General features: G+C 45.2%; 1 protein-coding gene across 1 annotated transcript in view; it reads left to right on the forward strand.

Moving 5' to 3' along the window:
• The first annotated feature begins 406 nt into the window (after window positions 1-406).
• Window positions 407-24,215, forward strand: part of REC114 (REC114 meiotic recombination protein) — a 114,359-nt gene continuing 90,550 nt past the window's right edge. The window contains exons 1-2 of the mRNA XM_054042456.1: window positions 407-631; window positions 15,091-15,180. Of these exons, the coding sequence (XP_053898431.1) occupies window positions 407-631; window positions 15,091-15,180 (315 nt within the window). The remainder of the gene's footprint in view (window positions 632-15,090; window positions 15,181-24,215) is intronic.

Consider the following 24,215-nt stretch of genomic DNA (forward strand, 5'->3'; position numbering starts at 1 on the left):
AGGGGAGGACCAGAGGGCCTTCAAGAGGAATAAAGGATTTGGTAGAAGTGAAGGGGGATTGACAGGGTCGGAGGAGGGGGAGGTGCTGAGGCGATGTAGGGAACAGATGAAGCCAGGGAATGCGGCTAACTGGGATGAGGGAAGTGAGGGGATCGCAGGGAGGGAAGGGACGGGGGACTCTGAGGAAAGGGGACGCTGTTATCTCTGCCCCACCAGCGGGGTGCGGTCACTGGGCACCTCGCCACGCGCGCTTTAGGGCTTTGCGCTGGGTCAGTCGGCTTTGGGCAGGGAAGGCTCGAGCGGGAAAGAGAGGACGCCATCCCATTGGCTGCCGTCTACTTCTCACCTCCTGATTGGCGGCCGGGTGCCCTCCTGTGGCGCAGTCGTTGTCGCCGTTAGCGCTGAAATGGCGGCTGCGGACGAGGTCGGCTGTGTCTGGCTGGGTCGGAAGCTTTCAGTCACTACCTCTGAGCCGGCTGGGACGCTCCCTTGTTCCGTTCCCGAGCAGGCGCGCGGCGCCGGGACCGTGTCTCCGCTCAGTAGCGCCGAGACGTGGCCGCTCAAGCGATATGGCCGCTTTGTCTCCCCGGGAGCCCCACCCTGTGGGGCGGGAGCTTCGGCCTCCTGGAAGGTGAGGCCTGGTTTGTTCGCTGGGGCGGGGTGTCCCGGGCGGAGCTGCACCCGCCGTCACTGCCCGGTTCCCGGAAGCCTCAGTACTTGCCCCCAAACGGCCGTGTATCCTCCCCCATCTTGCGGGGCCCCACCTTGTCTCCCGCGCACCCGCACTCTGTGCCCCAGTCTCTCTGGACCCTCCAGTCTCTTGTATATCCTCAGTCTGTGCACCCAGGCACCATTGCAACCGAGTCTCTCTCGCACCCCCACTTTGCGGTCCTGTCACACCCATAAATTACATTTAAACATAAATAACTTAAAATTAAACAGTATTTGTTACCCACTGACTTTATGGATGGTTCCAACTTGAATGGGAACCAAAAGGATGGACATGAAGTGTGGGAGAGAGAAATCTGCAGAGGACATGGTGGTGGGGAGGAGATAATGATAAGGGGACTTAGATCATAAGACCCAAATTCACAGCTGTGAAAAATGTGTTATGGACCATGAAATCTGATCTCTCCATGAAAGCTGGTGCCCAGCCAGGGGCTCCTGCCATGAGATCCAGCTGCTGCTAGTCCTGGCTGAGGATGGGGAGGGACCAGATTTCCTCTTCCCCTTCCCCTTCTCCTTCAAGGGCTGCTCAGACCCACCTCTGGTCTCTCCCCCAGCTGCAGGAGGACCGCAGCTCGAGGTGAGTTGTCACCTCCCTGCGCTGGCATGGGACTGCCAGGATCACCGGACATATGGTAACCCACCCCCCATATCATATGACTTTCACTGTGGTGGTGGCGTTGGCTTTAGAGTGGGATGCCTGGTCAGCAGTCTTCCTCTCTGCCTTCCCAGCTCTGAAGACAGTGCTTCTGCCAGCAGCAGTGCAGAAGTAAATGTGGTCATCCCACAACCTTCCAACAATCTTGTGACTTTCACTCTGTCCACCGTTTGGGTTTGGAGGGACACCCATGGTTACAACATGTGAAATTTCAGATGTAAAGATCTGAAAACATGAAATTGGCTAATTTTAAAACCCACTGGCTGTGAAATTGACCAAAATGGATCATGAATTTGGTATGGCCCTACTCATAAGCTTTTTAGAACTGGGACTTGAAGTTGTTCTGTTTGTACAAACCAAGCATGCCGGGGACCTTGTCTATGAGTGGGACTCCTATCCCCTATTGGGACTCCTATCTAGGTGCTACTGCAGTACAAATAATGAATCATAATACTAGGGTTCTTTGCTAGAGTCTCCAACTCTTGTGATTTTTATCATGAGTTTCGTGATATTGGGTTGCTTTCTCAAAGCCTTTAGAGCAGGGGTGGGCAAACTTTTTGACCTGAGGGCCACATCGGGTTCCGAAACTGTATGGAGGGCCACACCCAGGTAGGGAAGGCTGTGCCTCCCCAAACAGCCTGGGCCCTACCCCATCCATCCCTCCCACTTCCTGCCCCCTGACTGCGCCCCTCAGAACCCCTGACCCATCCAATCTCCCCTGCTTCTTGTACCCTGATTGCCCCCTCCTGGGACCCCACCCCATATCCAACCCCCTCTGCTCCCCGTCCCCCTGACAGGCTCCCCAGGACTCGCATGCCTATCCAACCGTCTCTGTTCCCTGTTCCCTTTCTGCCCCGACCCCTATCCATACCCCCTCCCCCTGACAGGCCCCCCGGGACTCCCACACCTATCCAACCACCTCTGTTCCCTGTCCCCTTTCTGCCCTGACCCCTATCCACACCCCCACCCCCTGACAGGCCCCCCCGGACTCTCACGCTGTCAGGACTGAGATCCCCACTTTGAACTTTAGGGTACAAATGTAGGGGCCTGTGTGAAAAACTTCTAAGCTTAACTACCAGCTTAGCTCTGGTTCGGCTGCCACCATCAATGGATTCCCTCCCTGGGAAGCCTTGAAAAACCCTCACCAAATCCCTGGTGAAAACAAATCCAAAACCCCTTGGATCTTAAAACAAGGAGAAATTAACCATTCCCCTCCTTCCTCCCACCAACTCCTGGTGAATCAGTTCCAACCCCCCCCTGGGATCTACAACAGGGAGAAATTAACCATCCCCCCTCCTTCCTCCCACCAACTCCTGGTGAATCAAGATCCAAAAACCCCTTTGGATCTAAAACAAGGAAAAATCAATCAGGTTCTTAAAAAGAAGGTTTTTAATTAAAGAAAAAGGTAAAAATCATCTCTGTAAAATCAGTATGGAAATTAACCTTACAGGGTAATCAAACTTAAAGAGCTCAGAGGACTCCCCTCTAGTCTCAGGTTCAAAGTACAGCAAACAAAGATAAACACTCTAGTAAAAGGTACATTTACAAGTTGAGAAAAACAAAGGAAAACTAACACGCCTTGCCTGGCTATTTACTTACAAGTTTGAAATAGGAGAGGCTTGTTTAGAAAGATGTGGAGAACCTGGATTGATGTCTGGTCCCTCTCAGTCCCCGAGAACGAACACACTCCCAAACAAAGAACACAAACAAAAGCCTTCCCCCCCCCCCCCAAGATTTGAAAGTATCTTGTCCCCTTATTGGTCCTTTAGGTCAGATGCCAGCCAGGTTACCTGAGCTTCTTAACCCTTTACAGGGAAAAGGATTTTGGAGTCTCTGGCCAGGAGGGATTTATAGTACTGTACACAGGACAGCTATTACCCTTCCCTTTATAGTTATGACACGCCCCCCAAATCACAGATAGTGTTGGATGTTTGGTTCCACACTGGCTGTGATTTCTTCCTGGAGTTCTAGGAGAAAACAGAGTTAATAAGACACATGTACCTTTAGACATACTACTGATTATATAAAAACTAACAATATGTTTCATTCCAAGAACAATTGTTAATCAGTTAACTCTGGGAAACTTTCCCGGGAGAGTGCATCAGCCACTTTGTTAGAAGCTCCCGAAATGTGTTGTATTTCAAAATCAAAATCTTGGAGAGCTAAACTCCACCGAAGAAGTTTTTTGTTATTTCCCTTGGTGGTATGAAGCCACTGTAGCGCAGCATGGTCTGTTTGTAGTTGGAAACGCCGTCCCCAAACATATGGGCGTAGCTTTTTCAGCGCATACACAATGGCGTAGCATTTCTTTTCGCTGATTGACCAATGGCTTTCCCTCTCAGACAGTTTCTTACTGAGAAATACGACAGGATGGAATTCTTGATCCGGTCCTTCCTGCATTAAAACTGCTCCCACGCCTCGCTCGGACGCATCTGTGGTTACTTGGAACGGTTTGTCAAAGTCTGGGGCCCTTAGCACAGGGTCAGACATGAGTGTTGCCTTAAGCTGGTTAAAGGCCTTTTGACATTCATTAGTCCACTGAACTGCATTTGGCTGTTTCTTTCTGGTTAGGTCTGTCAGCGGGGCGGCGATTTGGCTGTAGTGGGGTACAAATCGCCTATAATATCCAGCCAAGCCTAAGAAGGATTGGACCTGTTTCTTAGACTTTGGAACCGGCCACTTTTGGATAGCATCCACTTTGGCCTGTATGGGATTTATAGTTCCTTGACCCACCTGGTGCCCCAGGTAAGTCACTTTGTTTTGGCCTATTTGACACTTTTTAGCCTTAACAGTTAGTCCTGCCTGCTGGATGCGCTCGAAAACTTTTTCCAGGTGCTCCATGTGCTCTGCCCATGAATCAGAAAAAATGGCCACATCATCGAGGTAGGCAACTGCAGATTCTCCCAATCCCGCTAGGAGACCATCTACAAGTCTTTGGAAGGTGGCGGGTGCATTTCGCAACCCGAAAGGGAGTACATTGAATTCATACACCCCTGCCTCGGTGACAAAGCTGACCTTTCCTTAGCGGGTTCATCTAGTGGTACTTGCCAGTACCCCTTGGTTAAGTCTAAAGTAGAGATGAATTGGGCATGTCCCAATTTCTCCAATAGCTCATCTGTGCGTGGCATTGGATAGTTGTCAGGACGAGTTACAGCATTTAGCTTACGGTAGTCCACGCAAAAGCGTATTTCCCCATTTGGTTTGGGAACTAGAACCACTGGAGATGCCCATGCACTCTTAGAGGGGCGGATTATACCCATCTGTAGTAGGTCCTGGATCTCCCTTTGTATAGCAGTTTTGGCATGAGGTGACTCCCGGTAGGGTGGGGTTCTAATAGGGTGAGCATTACCTGTGTCAATGGAGTGGTATGCCCGTTCGGTCCATCCTGGAGTGGCTGAGAAAATTGGTGCAAAGCTTGTGCACAGCTCCTTGATCTGCTGTCGCTGCAGACGTCCAAGGGTCATGGAGAGGTTCACCTCTTCCACGCCACCATCCTTTTTTCCTTCGTAGTAGACACCTTCAGGCCACTCCGCGTCATCTGTTTCCTGGGCTGTAAACTGGCAAACGTTTAATTCTCTGGAATAAAAGGGCTTAAGAGAATTAACATGGTATACTTTAGGCTTTATGTTGGAGGTGGGGGAGGCTATGAGATAGTTAACAGCTCCTAGGCGCTCCTGGACCGTGAATGGTCCTTCCCACGACGCTTCCATTTTATGGGCCTGGATTGCCTTTAAGACCATGACTTGGTCTCCTACTTTGAAGGACCGTTCTCTGGAATGTTTATCATACCAGGCCTTTTGCTCTTCCTGAGCATCCTTTAGGTTTTCTTTAGCAAGGGCCAAAGAATGTCGGAGGGTGTTTTGTAGGTTGCTTACAAAGTCTAGAATGTTTGTTCCTGGAGAAGGCATAAACCCCTCCCATTGCTGCTTCACCAACTGTAATGGCCCCTTAACCTCACGGCCATACACAAGTTCAAATGGTGAAAACCCTAAACTGGGATGTGGTACAGCCCTGTAGGCAAAAAGCAACTGCTGCAACACTAGGTCCCAATCATTGGAGTGTTCATTTACAAATTTACGTATCATGGCCCCCAAAGTTCCATTAAACCTCTCCACCAGGCCATTGGTTTCATGGTGGTAAGGGGTGGCAACCAAGTGATTCACCCCATGAGCTTCCCACAGGTTTTCCATGGTTCCTGCCAGGAAGTTAGTTCCCGAATCTGTAAGGATGTCGGAGGGCCAACCTACCCTGGCAAAAATGTCTGTTAATGCCTGGCACACACCTTTAGCCCTGGTGTTGCTTAAGGGTACTGCTTCCGGCCATCGGGTAGCAAAATCCATGAAAGTCAGTACGTACTGCTTTCCTCTGGGTGTCTTCTTTGGGAAAGGACCCAGAATATCCACAGCTACGCGCTGAAATGGGACCTCAATTATGGGTAGTGGCTGGAGAGGGGCTTTAACCTGGTCTTGGGGTTTTCCCACTCGTTGGCACACCTCACAAGACCGGACATAATTAGCAACGTCCTTGCCCATTCCCTCCCAGTGGAAGGACTTCCCCAACCGGTCTTTGGTTCTGTTCACCCCAGAATGGCCACTGGGATGATCATGGGCTAAGCTCAAGAGCTTTACCCGATACTTAGTGGGAACTACCAACTGCCTTTGAGGATGCCAGTCTTCCTGGTGCCCACCAGAAAGAGTCTCCTTGTATAAAAGTCCTTGTTTTACAACAAACCGGGATCGGTTAGAAGAGCTGAGAGGCGGTGGGGTGCTCCGCGCCGCCGCCCAAGCTTTCTGAAGGCTGTCATCTGCTTCCTGCTCGGCCTGGAACTGTTCCCTTGATGCTGGAGACATCAGTTCCTCCTTGGACTGTGGACTGGGGCTTGGTCCCTCTGGAAGTGATGCAGGTGCTGGGGCTGTTTCCATTGACTGTGAACCGCTGTCCACTGGTGCACTATGTCGTAACTCAGGCTCTGGCTGAGCCTCTTGGGTAGGGTTATCTGCTGCTTCTGCCAGTTCAGGCTCGCTGGTGCCCTCCGGCATTGGAGTTGTAGACGGGTTTGCAAGCGCTGGACTCAGGGCTGGCAATGGTTCTGGTGCTGGTTGCGTTGCCAGTTCCGGTTCTGGGACTGGCTTTGGCTGGGTCTCTGGGATTGGATCCACTACGGCTGTTGCAGTCGTTGGCAGAGGATCCAGTTCCACCACCTTTGTCTGGGTCTCCGGTAACACAGACGGGGCCCTGGTGGACGGCTCAGGAACAGGGATGGGGGTGAAAGCTTGCTTAGCCTGGCTGCGGGTGACTATTCCCACCCTCTTGGCTACCTTCACATGGTTGGCCAAATCTTCCCCCAGCAGCATGGGAATGGGATAATTGTCATAGACTGCAAAAGTCCACATTCCTGACCAGCCCTTGTACTGGACATGCAACGTGGCTGTAGGCAAGGTTACAGATTGTGACACGAAGGGTTGAATTGTCACTGTAGCCTCTGGGTTGATGAGTTTGGGGTCCACTAGGGATTGGTGGATAGTTGACACTTGAGCCCCAGTGTCCCTCCAAGCGGTAACCTTCTTTCCGCCCACTCTCAAGGTTTCCCTTCGCTCCGAGGGTATGAGAGAGGCATCTGGGTTTGGGGATCTTTGGTGTGATTGTGGTGTAATGAACTGTAATCGGTTGGGGTTCTTGGGGCAGTGAGCCTTTATATGTCCCAGTTCATTACATTTAAAACATCGCCCTGCTAAGGTATCACCGGGACGATGTTGGTTGGTGGAGACTGGTGTGATGGGGTGAGAAGGCGTCTGGGGTTTCCCTTGGGATGTGGGTGGGGCCTTGGGTTGTCCCCAGTGGTAAGGTTTTGTTTCGGCTTGCCCCTTCTGATATTCGCTCCAACTGCTACTAGTTTTTTTCTTTTCTGCCACCTCCACCCATTGGGCTCCAATCTCCCCCGCCTCAGTTACAGTTTTGGGCTTCCTATCTAGGATGTACCTTTCTATTTCCTCAGGAACACCTTCTAAAAACTGCTCCATTTTTACTAGGGAAAGTAGATCTTCCAGAGATTGAACATTTGCTCCTGATACCCAGGCATCACAATTTTTGTCAATGTGGTAGGCATGACGGGTAAATTACACATCGGGTTTCCACTTTAGGGCTCTGAACCGCCGACGGGCATGCTCGGGTGTTATCCCCATTCTGATTCTGGCCTTGTTTTTAAAAAGTTCATAACTGTTCATGTGTTCCTTAGGCATTTCAGCCGCCACCTCTGCTAAGGGTCCACTGAGCTGCGGCCTCAGCTCTACCATGTACTGGTCTGTAGCGATGCTGTATCCAAGGCAGGCCCTTTCAAAATTTTCTAAGAAGGCCTCAGTATCATCGCCTGCCTTGTAGGTGGGGAATCTTCTGGGATGGGAAGTGGTACCTGGAGGGGGGTTGTTAGCATTGGCTGGTGCATCCTGCTTAGCCTTTGCTACTTCCAGTTCATGCTTCCTTTCTTTTTCTCTCTCCTCCATCTTTTTTTCTTTCAGCTCCATCTCTTTTTCTTTCAGCTCCATCTCTCTCTTGTGGGCCTCCTTTTTGGCTTTTTCTTCTCTTTCTCTCTGCTCTGTCTCGAGTTTTGTTAATTGAAGCAGTCTCTGATGTTTTCTTTCATTTTCTTCTGCTTCTAGTTTGGCCAGTTCTATTTTGTTAGCTACTTCTTTGGTAGTCATTTTCCTGTTTTCTTGTGCTGGGTAACCCCCTCTGCAGTTGTCTGAAACTGGGAAGCTCTCAGCTCTGGCTGCTGCTGAGTTAACAGAAACTTTCTAACTAGCTACTCCCGAGGATGTAAAAAGAAAAAAAAAAACAATTCAGCTTGTAAATACCTTTTACCAGTCATTTGCTAATTGAACCCTTCTCTTAACAAAGGACCTGTAAAAAAAACTTAACACCTCTGCCTTCAGGCAAGGAGAGATAAGATATGCATCTATCTACTTCCAGCTCGGCTTTCCAAGCAGCTAGAACGAAAAAAAAATCTCACTGGCTTTTGGGTTTAAAATGATCCCACCGCTATTTACCATGTCAGGACTGAGATCCCCACTTTGAACTTTAGGGTACAAATGTAGGGGCCTGCGTGAAAAACTTCTAAGCTTAACTACCAGCTTAGCTCTGGTTCGGCTGCCACCATCAATGGATTCCCTCCCTGGGAAGCCTTGAAAAACCCTCACCAAATCCCTGGTGAAAACAAATCCAAAACCCCTTGGATCTTAAAACAAGGAGAAATTAACCATTCCCCTCCTTCCTCCCACCAACTCCTGGTGAATCAAGATCCAAAAACCCCTTTGGATCTAAAACAAGGAAAAATCAATCAGGTTCTTAAAAAGAAGGTTTTTAATTAAAGAAAAAGGTAAAAATCATCTCTGTAAAATCAGTATGGAAATTAACCTTACAGGGTAATCAAACTTAAAGAGCTCAGAGGACTCCCCTCTAGTCTCAGGTTCAAAGTACAGCAAACAAAGATAAACACTCTAGTAAAAGGTACATTTACAAGTTGAGAAAAACAAAGGAAAACTAACACGCCTTGCCTGGCTATTTACTTACAAGTTTGAAATAGGAGAGGCTTGTTTAGAAAGATGTGGAGAACCTGGATTGATGTCTGGTCCCTCTCAGTCCCCGAGAACGAACACACTCCCAAACAAAGAACACAAACAAAAGCCTTCCCCCCCCAAGATTTGAAAGTATCTTGTCCCCTTATTGGTCCTTTAGGTCAGATGCCAGCCAGGTTACCTGAGCTTCTTAACCCTTTACAGGGAAAAGGATTTTGGAGTCTCTGGCCAGGAGGGATTTATAGTACTGTACACAGGACAGCTATTACCCTTCCCTTTATAGTTATGACACACGCCTATCCAACTGCGCCTGTTCCCTGTCCCCTGACTGCCCCCTGGGAGTCCCTGCCCCTTATCCAACCACCACTCCCCTCCCCTCCCCTCCCCACACACACACACTCCCCACCACCTTACCATGCTGCTCAGAGCACCAGGACTGGCAGCCGTAGGTAGTACACTATAAGTAGCACATTCCTATGGGAAGCAATCTAATACAGTAGGAAATTGCTCCCCGTAGGAATGTGCTACTAATGGTGTACTACTTGCAGCTGCCAATCCTGGTGCTCCATAAGTAGCACATTCACATGGGGAGCAATTTAATACACTACACCTGGTGGCTCTTGCAGCCCCGCTGCCCATAGTGCTGGTGGCACGGCGAGCTGAGGCTGCAGGGGAGGGGAGCTAACCTCCCTGGCCAGGAGCTCAAGGGCCAGGCAGGACAGTCCCACGGGCTGGATGTGGCCTGCAGGCCGTAGTTTGCCCATCTCTGCTTTAGAGTTACATGAATATGCTAGAATCTCAGCTTTTATTTAAAAAAAAAATTCTAGCCTTCATGGTTGTGGAGATAAGCGTGAAAGCACAAACCCCTAAAAGTGCAAAAGCGAGAGGGAAAACAAAAAACACTACATGTCTTATTTTTAAAGCCAATCATGATTTTGGGATCATCATAGAATCATAGAAGATTAGGGTGGGAAGAGACCTCAGGAGGTCATCTAGTCCAACCCCCTGCTCAAAGCAGGACCAACCCCAACTAAATCATCCCAGCCAGGGCTTGGTCAAGCCGGGCCTTAAAAACCTCTAAGGATGGAGATTCCACCACCTCCCTTGATATCCCATTCCAGTGCTTCACCACCCTCTTGGTGAAATAGTGTTTCCTAATATCCACCTAGACCTCCCTCAAATCATGACCTATGATTTGAATACTTGGATTTGGCATCACTGAGGTGCAGAGCTAGAGGGTACCTCTTCTGGGTTGCCTCTGTGACTAGGCTTCCTAACAGGCTGCTTCAGCAGTGCTGAAGTGCTGCAATATGTGAAACTTGAAGTTTTCAAACGATCATTCTGTGAAAAAATTTAGATAGAAATTTAATAGCACACTGCCATTATGTTGCCTAGGAATATCTTGAAAACCCAGGTTAATTTTGTACTTAGTGTTGTAAGTCCTCAATGTACCAAAATCTCTTTTAAGAGAAAGAAACAAACAAAACCAAACTCTTCTGTACCACTACGCAAATCAGGTAGTCCAATCAAAAGGTGGGAGAAGGGGACTTGAATGTAGGAATCATAATGGATGTCTAGTTGCATCGGTAAGTATGGAGTAGCTACTGATGCTGCCATAATAATTTGCAAATAAAATGAGAGCACTGGACTTGCTTGAAAGTGAAGTAAATCGGAGTCTGAAAGAGATAATTGGAAAGTATATAGGCAGGCCTAAACTTTGATCAACCTGTTCATTCCTTGATACAAAACACATGCAGGAACATTGTTTGGGCTTGCATGATGTTAAACCTCTCTTCCTGATGCATCTTTTTGCTCTTTGCATGCATTCTTAGACATAATCTTTGGTTTATTCCATGACTTTTGTACAGTGTCTTTTTTTTATTCTACTGGTTTGAAATTTTTTAATGATGGAAGCTTATCCTTTGCATTAAAAACAAAAATAAATTAGTTTTTTAAGGCTCTGAAGATTCCCAAGGGATTTAGTTCTATTTAGGTGATTTTATCCTTAAAAATGTTCACATTTAAAATAAACAGTAAGGACATAGAATGATTGCTCTACTTAATATTTAAAATTAAATGTAATGGGACTTGTCCTTGAAAAGAAATAGGGGCTTTGACAGTACAGAAATATACCCTGGATGCTCTTAACAAATAATTCGAAATAGCCTTCTATGATTTAAAATGAAAAGTATTGGACTGGATTTTCCATTGCCCAGCACTTTGGGTAGTAGTCATTCATACCGATAGAAAGGGTATGAAAAAGGCTAGTAAAACAGAATGGTAATGATTTACACAGATTTTGCATTGGTGTAAATAAATGCACAAAAGAAGTGATGGGTTGTTTATCCTGTATCAGGATACTTGAGCTGTCTGAACTAGTGGTTCTCTTTGTGCAATGATTTATCCTTGTAAAATCTCTTGTGGTCTTAAGTGTAGCAAAATATGGTAGCTGCAGCTACAGTAGCTCTTGATTGAGAGTCTTAAGATTTAATGGAACTAAGATTTGATTATAGAATCATAGAATATCAGGGTTGGAAGGGACCTCAGGAGGTCATCTAGTCCAACCCCCTGCTCAAAGCAGGGCCAATCCCCAACTAAATCATCCCAGCCAGGGCTTTGTCAAGCCTGACCTTAAAAACCTCTAAGGAAGGAGATTCCACCACCTCCCTCGGTAACCCATTCCAGTGCTTCACCACCCTCCTAGTGAAAAAGTTTTTCCTAATATCCAACCTAAACCTTCCCCACTGCAACTTGAGACCATTACTCCTTGTTCTGTCATCTGCCACCACTTAGAACAGCCAAGCTCCATCCTCTTTGGAACCCCCTTTCAGGTAGTTGAAAGCAGCTATTAGATCCCCCCTCATTCTTCTCTTCTGCAGACTAAACAATCCCAGTTCCCTCAGCCTCTCCTCATAAATCATGTGCTCCAGCCCCCTAATCATTTTTGTTGCCTTCTGCTGGACTCTTTCCAATTTTTTCACATCCTTCTTATAGTGTGGGGCCCAAAACTGGACACAGTACTCCAGATGAGGCCTCACCAATGTCGAATAGAGGGGAATGATCCAGATGATTTTTTTTTTTGTATCAGTGTTCATTTCTGTTGCACAATATGCAGTTTGTACTGCCTTCAGGTGTATAATGAACTTAGAAGTAGCCCATGTTGTTGAATTCCACAGTACTGAGAGATGATCAGGGGTCAGTTCTGGGTCCAGTTCTGTTCAATATCTTCATCAATGATTTAGATAATGGCATAGAGAGTACACTTATAAAGTTTGCGGCCAATATCAAGCTGGGAGGGGTTGCAAGTGCTTTGGAGGATAGGATTATAATTCAGAATGATCTAGACAAACTGGAGAAATGGTCTGAAGTAAATAGGATCAAATTCAATAAAAACAAATGCAGAGTACTCCACTTAGGAAGGAACAATCAGTTGCACACATACAAAACAAAATGGGAAATGACTGCCTACTGCAGAAATGGATCTGGGCGTCGTAGTGTACCACAAGCTAAATAGGAGTCAACAGTGTAACACTGTTGCAAAAAAGCGAACATCATTCTGGGATGTATTAGCAGGAGTGTTGAAAGTAAGACACGAGAAGTAATTCTTCTGCTCTACTCTGCGCTGATTAGGCCTCAGCTGGAGTATTTTGTCCAGTTCTGGGCACCACATTGCAGGAAGGATGTGGACAAATTGGAGAGAGTTCAGAGAAGAGTGACAAAAATGATTAAAGGTCTAGAAAACATGACCTCTGAGGGAAGATTGAAAAAACTGGGTTTGTTAGTCTAGAAAGGAGAAGACTGAGGGGGGACATAACAGTTTTCAAGTACATAAAAGGTTGTTACAAGAAGGAGGGAGAATTTTTTTTTCCTTAACCTCTGAGGATAGGACAAGAAGCAATGGGCTTAAATTGCAGCAAGGGAAGTTTAGGTTGGACATTAGGAAAAAACTTCCTACCTATCAGGGTGGTTAAGCACTGGAATAAATTGCCTAGGGAGGTTGTGGAATTTCCATCATTGGAGATTTTTAAGAGCAGGTTAGACAAATAGGTATCGGGGTGGTTTAGATAATACTTAGTCCTGCCATGAGTGCAGGGGACTGGACTAGATGACCTCTCACGGTCCCAGCCCTATGATTCTGTGTAGGGAATGAATACTTTGGAAACAATTTCATGTTGTATGGTGCTGTTAACTTCACCATAATCATAAATGATGTTTTGTGTTACATATGTCATTAAGAATATGGACACAGATGTGATTTCATAAACCAATATTTTGCTGTTTACACTGTTTCACACACTATATATTTCAAATAAACAAAAAAGGCATTAAACTAGGGGGAGAAGTTTAAGAGACCTAAGCCTTCCTTTTATATGTCTGTAAATCTTTTTGAACAAAAAGAATGTCAGTGGAATAGCTACTACTTTTCTTTTTATTTCAATTGATCTGAAAACCCAGTCATGATCAGTAGAATTTTGTCAAATGTCTCTAATGTGCTAAATATACACTGGGAATGTAAACTATGTGGGAATGGACTGTGACTTTCTTTTTATTTTGTACGGCAGTGAGCAGGCTGCACAGGGAGAGCCATCTGTCTGCATTCAATATTCATTCTTGCATAAATGTTTAGTTATATATCTTGGAAAATTGGAGTTTAAGTACTACAAGTCTCATAATTTAGCAGGATGAAAGCAAAACCAACCCAGAAGCAGTAAGGCATTTTTAGAGGGCTCAGGACAATCTGAATATAAAAAAGATTTGCTGGAGTGTTGTGTCCATCAAAAATCATAAAGTTTAGAAAACCTAACCTGTGAGGAAAGGTTAAAAAATCTGTGCATATTTAGTCTTGAGAATAGAAGACTGAAAGGGGACTTGATAAACAAATATGTTAAGGGCTATTGTAAAGAGGATTGTAATCAATTGTTTTTTATGCCAACTGAAGGTAGGAAAAGTAGTAAAGAGCTTAATCTGTAGCAAGGGAGAGTTAGGTTAGATATTAGGAAAAACTTTCTAACTGTAAAGATAGCTAAGTACTGGAATAGACTTCCAAGGGAGGTTGTGGCATCCCTTCCATTGGGGGTTTTTAAGAACAGACACCTAATGACAAACACCTATAAGGGATTATGTACGTATAATTGCCTCAACATAGAAGGCTGAACTAGATGACCTCTTGTCATCCCTTCCTTCCATACATTTCTAAGATTCTGAAATCTAGATCAGTGGTATAAATATTGATTGCCTGAAAAATTAACCATAAAAATCTTTGAAGTATGATCGTTGCTGAATCATAGAATCATAGACTTTAAGGTCAGAAGAGACCATTATGATTATCTAGTCTGACCTCCTGCACAATGCAGGCCACAGCATCTCACCCACCCACTCCTGTATCAAACCTGTGTCTTTATTAAAAGAATCTGGGTGAATCAACTGGCTTAACTTCCTTTCATGTGATAGAAAAGAAATGTTATATACTGTATCAAGCTCTTTGCATGACAGGAGATTGTGGGTTCAAGGGAAGAAAGTCAATGTGAATCTTGCTTATTGCAGCTCTGCTTATAGAGTTTGTCAGTACTCCAAAGGACTTTAGAACTGAACAGCAGTACAGCAGAAGATTGACTTGTACTATCATTATCTGGTTGCATAAAATTGATTAAATTGAGCAGCAACCTCTGTATTTAAATATCTAAATGCATCATTACCGCTTTAGATTAAAGAAGAATTGTTCATGAAATCACGATTAATTGTTGAACATAAATATTACAATTAATAAAATAGTGGTCCATCATTTTTCCCTCTTTTACAAGTTGTTTGTGGTATCAAGAATGCTGAGAACCACTGTTTCAGAAGAAAAATTTCAAACTTCGTTACCTATAGTTGGGTATCTAAATCTATATTTTGGTGCCTAAATAAGAGGTCCTTTTCAGAATTACTGAGCATTCTCAACTCCCATTGTTATCAATAGGAGTGGAGTGTTCACTATCACTGAAAACTTCTTTAGGTGCCTAATTTCTGGCACCCAAGATTGAAAACTTTGGCCTTACCTGTACCCGTTATACTGGCAGTGGGATATACAGGTTTCATGTTTATAATTGATTGCTTTCTTGTGTGTGTTTTTTGTCTTTTTTTTTTTTTTTTAAGGTTTTGGAGTCAAATGAAGAATCAGGCCATCTTATTCTCACCATTGTTGTATCTGGTCATTTCTTCATTTCCCAAAGACGGGCAGTACAGGTAGGTTTTCAGTTTCAGGTACTTAAACATATTTCTCAACTCAAGTTAGTAATCAGTCTTGATTCTTTTGTCCTTCCTCAATTTAATGAGGTCTGTTACTGAAAGAAAGCTATACCAATTTTACTTAGCACATGCAAATTCACATGGTGGAAGAAGTTCTCTAAACTTATTTATATAATACTTAAAGTGCACTTTTCTTTCCCTATTGAATAGTAGTGTTTTTCTTGTGTGACTGACAAACTAAATTTAAAAAGTGTGGTGAAACTGTCCCATTGGTGTCAAAGAATGTCATTGTCAGCAATCTGCTGGATACTTTCAACATGTATAGTTCACCTATTTGAGTAGATCAGGTAAAAATGTAATTGAAAAATAGTTACATAAAATACATCCTTAATGTGATAGATTAACAGAGATGAGATATGGTTAAAGTGGCGTTTAGAGTTATTCCTCGATGATGGGGGGTGCGGGGGAATTGTGTTTTTAAATGGAGTGAGCTGATATGATTTAAAACACACCTTACCACCATGTGTAGACAGGTAGACTTAGAAATTATTAGTTGATTGTGCTGTAGCCTAGGTTACAACACAGTCAGCTTGTATGATTTTAATGAAGTCACAGTGACACCAGAGAAGCCAGCATCAGAGTCTCAGCCAGAATGAATTGATTCTGTGCCAGGAGGAGCTTGCAGAACTCCTGATAGGTAGCTTTAGGCATGACTGACTGGGTCTGTGCTGGGAACTAAGATCAGGCATACTCAGTGTATGCAAGAAACTGACCAAATCGTGCTCTAGATTGTGCAACAACATAGAGCAGGAACACTGTCTGGTGAATTTTTGCCATAGAAATCCTGTGGTCCAAGGCATTGCTGGATGAGATGCTCTTCTAGAAAGGAACTACATGTTCACCTAACATCTGCCATGCCCTTGATCCTTAAATTTGGCTTGTACAGTTTTGCTTTAGTTTTACACTTCTTGTCCTCCCCTTTAAAGAGTTACACAGGTCTGGCCCACATATGTGCTACTAATATGTACTAATTCTGCTTCCCTTAGTTTATTGTTCATTGCTTTCTCTCACACTGCTCCTTAGATCTTGGATGATCTACATCTCTTCCCTAAAAGTTTCTTCTTTCCGATATCTTTACAACAATGACCGCACTTCTACACCAACCTTATAAAATCTAAATTAACGTTTGCACAATGGGTATCATGCTAAAACAATCTAATATTGTTTTATTAACCTCCCTCTTGATGCATTCTCTCCCTGTGTCATGTAATATCTACTCTATATTGTAAGCAAATATTAAAATGATTAAACAGCTGCACTTAAAAAAAAACTTCCGTGGATTAAATATGGTTGATCTTGAAATACCTTTATGGTTTGTCATCAAGATGTGTTCCAGTTCTTGCACAAACTATTTTGGATGTTGCAAAGTTTATTTAGGCTGAAATGACATTTTTGTTTGCAGTATCATCTTTCTGGAGAACATCAACTGGAACTGTTCCACATAGTTTTCTGTTTTGTCTGATTTTCCTGAATTAAATGCCATAGAAAATAGCCTTTATTTAGATTCTAGAACCTTTTTGAAAAATCATGGTTTTTGTCTAAGGAGGACCTTAAGGAATCACAGAACATAGGATTATAGGAGTTACAGGATGGATTTGATTTTAATCTAATTGATTTAAATCATGATTTAAATCACGAGTCAGGAAGACTCAATTTAATCATGGATTTCTACATAAAAGTGCATTCTCGTTGGTTGTTATAACCTTAATACATATTCTTCACAACTCAGAGATAGATATAGGTTTCATTTTTAGAAGGTACACACTATACATTTTTAAAGTGATTTATTTTGAAAACTTTTCAGATTAGTTTTACAGCTATATCAGAAAATGAATGATTGTTTGGTTATTTCATTTTCCAATGGTAATTGAAGCAGAAATTTATTAAGTCATTGGGAGGTTGTGACGTTATTGACACGAACTGTGACGGTATAGACCATTGTTGCAACCAAGATCCTGTAGTGGCACCAAATCTTGTACAAAGGAGGTCAAGTAAGGTGTCTAAGACAAGGCTTTGGGTTGCTGGTTATGATTATACTATCTGTATGCATGTATCATTTTTGTCTTTAAAGTTATAAGTATTGGCTCTATACTGTCTGTATTTCAAACTTGTGCTATGCTTCTGGGTGACACCCCAGACAATTTGGCGTCAGTACTACCTAGCCTGCTTGATGGCCCATTAAGGACCATCAGCTATACAACTGACCCATTGAGAGAAGGCAGATACAGCTTGTGACTCAGCAAGGCATGCAGGGATATGCCTATGGACAGAACTAAGGTTTTCCATGCCATGTGCTGGATAGCTTGTCTTTGGAACAAAGAAAGCAGAGGCCACATGGCAAGAGACTATAAAAGGTTGCTACATCTCCTCCATCTTGTCTTCAATCCTGTTTCTTACTTCTGGAGGAACCTTGCTGCAAACTGAAGCTCTGAACAAAGGACTGAATGACCCATCTCAGCTGTGGATGTACTCTAGAAATTAATTTGAACCTGCAGTTTATTCCATCACTGCTACAAGCCTGAACCAAGAACTTTGCCATTCCTGTATGTAATTGATTCCATTTAACCAATTCTAGCTCTCATCTATATATTTTTTTCTTTTTATGAATAAACCTTTTAGATTTTAGATTCTGAAGGATTGGCAACAGCGTGATTTGTTGGTAAGATCTGACTTGTATATTGACTTGGGTGTGGGGCTTGGTCCTTTGGGATCGGGAGAACCTTTTTTCTTTTACTGGGGTATTGGTTTTCATAACCAGTCGTCCCCATAATGAGTGGCACTGATACTGGGAAATTGGAGTGTCTAAGGGAATTGCTTGTATGATTTATGGTTAGCCAATGGGGTGAGACTGAAGTCCTCCCTGTTTGGCTGGTTTGGTGTGCCTCAGAGGTGGAAAACCACCAGCCTGGGGCTGTGACAGCCCTGCTCTAAACAATTTGTTCTGAATTGATACTCACAGTTGTGTCCCACCAGAGGCAGCATCGTTACAGTGGCATAGTTGGCAGGATCCACAGAACCAGGTCAGTTAAGCTTTGGATCAGAACCCCACGCTATCCAAATTGGAATTTTGGTATTGAGAGTTTTGTTGGTTAAAGATCAGTGACCATGAGCCAGAAAGCATCAGCAGAAGCAATGAGACTGCAAGCCCTGAGAGACAGCCTGCAATTTGAACATAATCAAAAACTGGCAGAAATTTGAATGAGAGAGATGCAAGCCTTGGCCCAGCTGGAGAAGGAAGCTAAGGAAAGGAATGTTGAATTGGAAGAAGAAGCTGCTAAAAGAGAGGAAAGGGCTCATAAAAGGCAAATGGAACAACTGGCTACTGAGGAGAGGATTGCCAGACTTAGGCTTCAAGTCAAAAAAGCAATTGAAGAACAGCAGAAACTGTATTCTCTTGGAAGTCCAGTTTATAACAATGTTGGTATGCTATATTACTCTGAGCAGTTTTCTGTGTTTGCCCATTATGCTGTGACCAGGGGGAGGGGGACCCTAACCTGAGAAAGGTGGCAAATAGCTGTTTGTCTGTGAAGGAAGTTTCTGAATGGCTGTCTAATGTCTCAGAAGTGAATCTGGAATTAGATCAAGCACAGAAAATGTTTCTCAGGAGCAGATTAAAATTGATGGTCAGGTTAAAGCCCTAGCTGAGGAAGAAAAAGGTAGATTTTTGATGGGAGAGGAGGACAAAGAAAGTTTGGATGAGCCTAGGCAGCCTTGTGAGCTGATAGCTTTGTCTAATCAGCAGTTTGCTAAGGCAAGAATAGTGGAAGATGAGTGTCCCTATACTTTACCTGTTACCAGGGCTGGATTAACTTTTTGTGGGCCTGGTTCCAAACATATTTGTGGACCCCCTTGGAGAATGATTGTAAAAGAGGCTGGGGGCAAAAGCACAGTGGGGCAGGAGCTAGGGTTGGTCCCTGGAGCAAGGGAGGGGCCAGGGGTAAACTGCAAGCGCAGCAGGGCTGGGGAGGGGGTGAACAGGATCCCCCCCACCCCTGCCCACATAGAGCGGGTACCTACCTTCTCCCTGGTTCTAGCCCATTCTCTTTGTCTCTCTCTGCACTGAGCTGCCCCTCCTCCAGTGTGACAAAGTGGGAATATTCTTAATGTTTTCTCTGAATAGTGTGTGGGTGCCTCAGTTCCCCTATGCATTTCTTAAGTATCTAGGTGGTGGGATAAGGGTGTGTGATTGTTGCAGAGCCCTAGGCAGGTGTGATGCTGTCTGCACAGAGAATGGCTGACACCATGTCTCCTGGCAACTGATGGCCTGGGCTTCTCCCATGCAAGGTGCCAACTGAAGGTGTTGGAGAACAAAGAGATCAGGTGGCCTCCTGGCCCGGGAAAGAGACAGGGGAGGGGCTGAAGGGAGTTGCAGTTCGGAGCTGGTTGGGGAAATGGAGGGAGGCCTAGCACTGGTGTCTGGGCTCCCTACCCCACAAGACGGACCTGACTGAGAGGTCCTGCTTTCCATACCTACAAGCTCTGCTTTGACTGTGTTCCTGTCATCTAATAAACCTTCTGTTTTACTGGCTGGCTGAGAGTCACGGTGAATCGCATGAAGTGGGGAGTGCAGGACCCTGACTCCCCCACACTCTGTGACATCCAGCAGCAGCAGGACAGGTTCTCTTCCAGCCCTCTGGGGTGGGTGTTGGGAGTGGGAGGAGTGGAGGTAATGTGGTTATTCCTATAACTGGATTTTTAGTTTCCAGTCAGCACTGCTGACCGGACACCCAGGTCCCATTTTCTATTGGAGTTTCCAGTCTAAAACTGGATACCTAGTAACAGGGGTGCCAGAAAAGCCTGACGGGGTGGGGGCAAGCAATCATTTTTAAAATTGAGAAGGATAAGCCTTAAGCGGTAGGAAGCAAGGGGTGGGTGCAGGGGTGAAAGTAACTTAAAAGACTTACCGGTACGCCGGAGTCCTGAGCAGGGGCATGGCCTCAACAGGAAAAGGCGTGGCCTTTCAAGATTTAAAGGCCCTGGGACTCCGGCTGTGGCTGGGAGCCCCCCCGGCCTTTAAATCACCCCGGAGCTACCAGGGGCAAATTAACGGGCCCAGGGCTCTGGCCGCCATGGAGCTCCGGACCCTTTAAATTATCACGGGAGCCCTGCTGCCGCTACCCCAGGGTGGCAGGGCTCAGGTGGGGATTTAAAGGGCCTGAGGCTCCTGCCACTGCGGGGAGCCCCGGGCCCTTTAAATCCCCGCCCAAGCCTGTCTGTCGGGGCCCCGGGGCTCCGGCAGCCAGGCTTGGGCAGGGATTTAAAGGGCCCAGAGCTCTTGCCACTGTGGGGAGCCCCGGCCCTTTAAAGCGCTGCTGGAGCCCTGCCGCTGCTGGGGTAGCAGCGGCAGGGCTCTGGCGGTGATTTAAAGGGCCCAGGGCTCTGGCTGCCGGGGGGGAGCCCGGGACCCTTTAAAGCACCGCCGGAGCTCCAGCAGTGGGGCTAGGGCAACGTTTTAAAGGGCCTGGGGCTCCCCACAGGGGCCGGAGCTCCAGGCCCTTTAAATCACCGTTGGAGAAGCTGGTCCAGTCCGGCACGGCATACGGGCTCTTGCCAGTACGGCGTACTGTGCCATACCAGCTTACTTTCACCTCTGGATGGGTGGGCTAGGGAGTGGAGAGGAGCTAATGGGCAGGGCCATGTCTGCTGTACTGCCCAGGTAGGTTGGAGACTGTGGGGATCAGCTGACACAGTATCCAGAGCCCAGGTGACGTGACAGCCAGTGGTGGATTTAGAGTTAGTGGGGCCCCCCAGCCCTGTTCTCAGTTCATTTTTTGGGGCCCCTCCTTGGGACCCAGCCAAGAAAAAGAACATTCTCTCTTATCTCCCCCCACCCCCATTTTTCATTCTTTTTTTCTTCATCCTCCTCCTATAAGTAATAGCAAGTAAATGAAAATAAAGTGAGGTACCTTGATTGTTCTTGTAGTCTAACTTATTTTTCCACAGACCACTTGAAAATCGCGGTGGGTCTCGACGGACCACTTAATGATCTTTCCAAATATTGTAAAAAAACATTGGGGTGCAGGGTCTGGCCAGGAGCTAGGGTGAGGGACGGGGCTCAGGGTTGGGGCAGGAGGTTGGGGTGTGGAGCGCTTACCTGGGGCAGCTCCTGTTTGGTGTGAATGGTGCAGGTGGGAATGGGGTATGTGTGTGCAGGAGCTCCCGTTTGGTGCTCAGGATGGGCATGGGGGGGTTCAGGAGTCAGGGCATGGGGTGTGGGGGGGGCTGGGTATGTGTGGGTTGCAGGAGTCAGGGCAAGGGGCTGGGGAGGTGTGAGGGGAGTGCAGGGGTCAGGGTGGGCAGGGGGTTGAGGGTGTGTGAGGGGGGTGCAGGAGGAGGTGCAGGGGTCAGGGCAGGGGGCTGGGGGCGTGTGAGGGGGTGCAAGGGATTTGTGTCTGCTAGGGAGAATGGCACTGTAACTAGGTTGCATCAGTTAGTGTCATGGCAAAGTCCCAGAGACCAAACAATTCTGGTGCTTATATTTTGCCTGTTGCTAATGTGTTGCTGGGAAAAGGTGTAGCAACTCTGTCTAATCAAGTTGATACCCTCACCAGGGCACAAGTAGAGCCTAAAGGTAATTTGATTGTATTACCCACTGATGGTGTGGAAAGTTGCAACAAGAAGGAAATAATTCCTAAACTTGTGTATGTTGAGCCTGACAGCTTGCACGTTGCCAGTAACTGTGATGAAAGTTGCAGAGGGAAAGAGAGTACCTCTAACCTTTTATCTAGTAAGTCTATGAGTTTGCCTGAAAGGGGATTGTGTAGAAATCCGCCTGATGAGCCAAAGGTAATCCTGGATGTAAGTGAGACCCAGAAAGAATCTATTGTTGCTCAGGAAAGTGTTCCTTTAGAGCAAGCCCTAGGTGAAGAGGGTGAGGGCAGAATTTCTGTGAGGGGTGAGTTGTTGCTTAGAGAAGCTCCTAGGGAAAGGAATCCTCATGGTAGTCTTTGCAAGCAATTTACTGCAACTGAAGGGTGTGGAAGTGATTTAATCAAGGAAATTTCAGTTTCTAACAGCCAGAAATTTTCTGTTGTGTATTGATCCACTGACTTTCCTAAGCTATGTAAGGTGTGGATAGCTTTAAGAAGGGCTCAGATGAAGTAAAAGCTATTAAGAAAGTTGAACAGCCCTATAACCAAGTGGTTGTGCTTAACCAGTTTATTGGGGAGACAAGGTTGTTGAGAGAGGAATGTCTCCATGCTGATTCTTTAAGTAAGCAGTCTTTGCTTCAGGGTCTAAGGACAGATTTGGTTACTGGTGTTTCATAGCAGAACAGTTTTATGGCTGAATGCTTAAGAATGCAGGGGAAAGCAAGCAAACTCTCATCCTTAGGTACTTTGAATTGGTTTAGTATCGCTTTAAAACAGAATCCAGTCTCTAAGTTGCTGGGGGTGGTAAATTCACAAGCAAGCAGGGAAAAGAGGGTCTGTTCAAAGCACAGAGGTATTGCTTGTATGGCTTATGGTTAGCCAGTGGGGTTAAACCGAAGTCTTCTCTGTTTGGCTGGTTTGGTGTGCCTTAGAGGTGGAGAACCACCAGCCTGGGGCTGTGATTGCCCTGCTCTAAGCAATTTGTCCTGAATTGATACTCTCAGTTGTTTCCCACCAGAGGCAGCATCGTTACAGAGGTGAACTATCTCCAATTCAACAGGTTAATCATTAATATTTGGAGGATTTTCTTGCCATGTTGTATTAATAAATAGACATTTAAATTGTTTTATTTAACTAAAACAACAACGTTATGTATTCTGGATGTTTTTCTTCAACGGCAAACATATAATATTTTAACAAAACAAGCATATGATTTTTTAATTTAGTTAAACATTCAAGTTTTTTAAAATCAGGTTTGTTTTTGTTAAAATTGTTTTAACTAAAATAGTTAAATGAAATATTAAAAAAAAAAATTAAATCGACTGTCAGCCAGGTCAATATGAGAAACTTAAAATATTGGCTTCTGCAGCTAACTCAGTTATCTTCACCTTCATTTTCCTGTTTGTTCATAATCTGGAAAAGAAAAACAAGCTTTCCTGCTTTTTCAGGTCCCAAATGATTTCTCAATTTGGAATGAATTAGTCCAAAGGAAGAAAATATTCTTTCTACACCGGAAGAAGAAGCTATTGCTGTAAAAAGTGAGATTATCACTTCAACAGTCTCTGAATCCAAGTGCTTCAGTGACTTCCACTAGTTCACTGGTGTGACTTTCTTTAAAACATCATCAGCAAACATATATTTCTTGAATGGTTCACCCTTAGCTCTAAAGTTTATTATAGTTGACATTATGGAGGGATGATTGCTGGATGCCCGTGTCATAGCCACCTCCTCTTCTTCAGCAGTTAAGGTTTGACCCTGGTACTGAGTATTGAGAATATCTGCAAGAAAATGAGCTGGAGATAGTGCTTGTCCCATTTGTTTTTTTAATGCTTGTAATTTAACTCTGTCATTGCATATTTCTCTTTTTAAGATCTCACTCAGTTCCTTCCAAATTTCAACAGCATCCGCAATAAAAGAGCTATTTCCCTGCATTTTGTTCAAGGCTACAGAAATAGGCTTCAGGGTACTCAGCATGTGTTCAACATTTCTCTTAAGCCCAATGTTGAGAACTTTGGCTGTGACAGTGCCATCTATTTTTTCACAATTTTGTTCATAAACTGTCATCCGATTAGGCCAATTCTTGATATAGTGCTCAAAGCAGTCCACTACTGAGTTCTATCACACGTCTTGTGGGAGAGTTAGCTTGGTTCCTTCCCCTTTTTTCAGAACAGATGCTGCAGAGTGGTTGTTACGGAAGTATTTTCCAATTTCAACAACATTAGCCTTTATTTCTGTAACACTGAAGTCTTTGGCTAGGAGGTTCATCAAATGAGCACTGCAACGGTATGTTATTAGCTTGGGACTCTCTTCACTCTCTTCTAAATTCCTTCTCATCTTGGATACATTTGCAGCATTGTCTGTGACCAATTTTTCCACAGTTCG

The sequence above is a fragment of the Malaclemys terrapin genome, chromosome 10 (genome assembly GCF_027887155.1).
Source record: "Malaclemys terrapin pileata isolate rMalTer1 chromosome 10, rMalTer1.hap1, whole genome shotgun sequence".
Lineage (NCBI taxonomy): Eukaryota > Metazoa > Chordata > Testudines > Emydidae > Malaclemys > Malaclemys terrapin.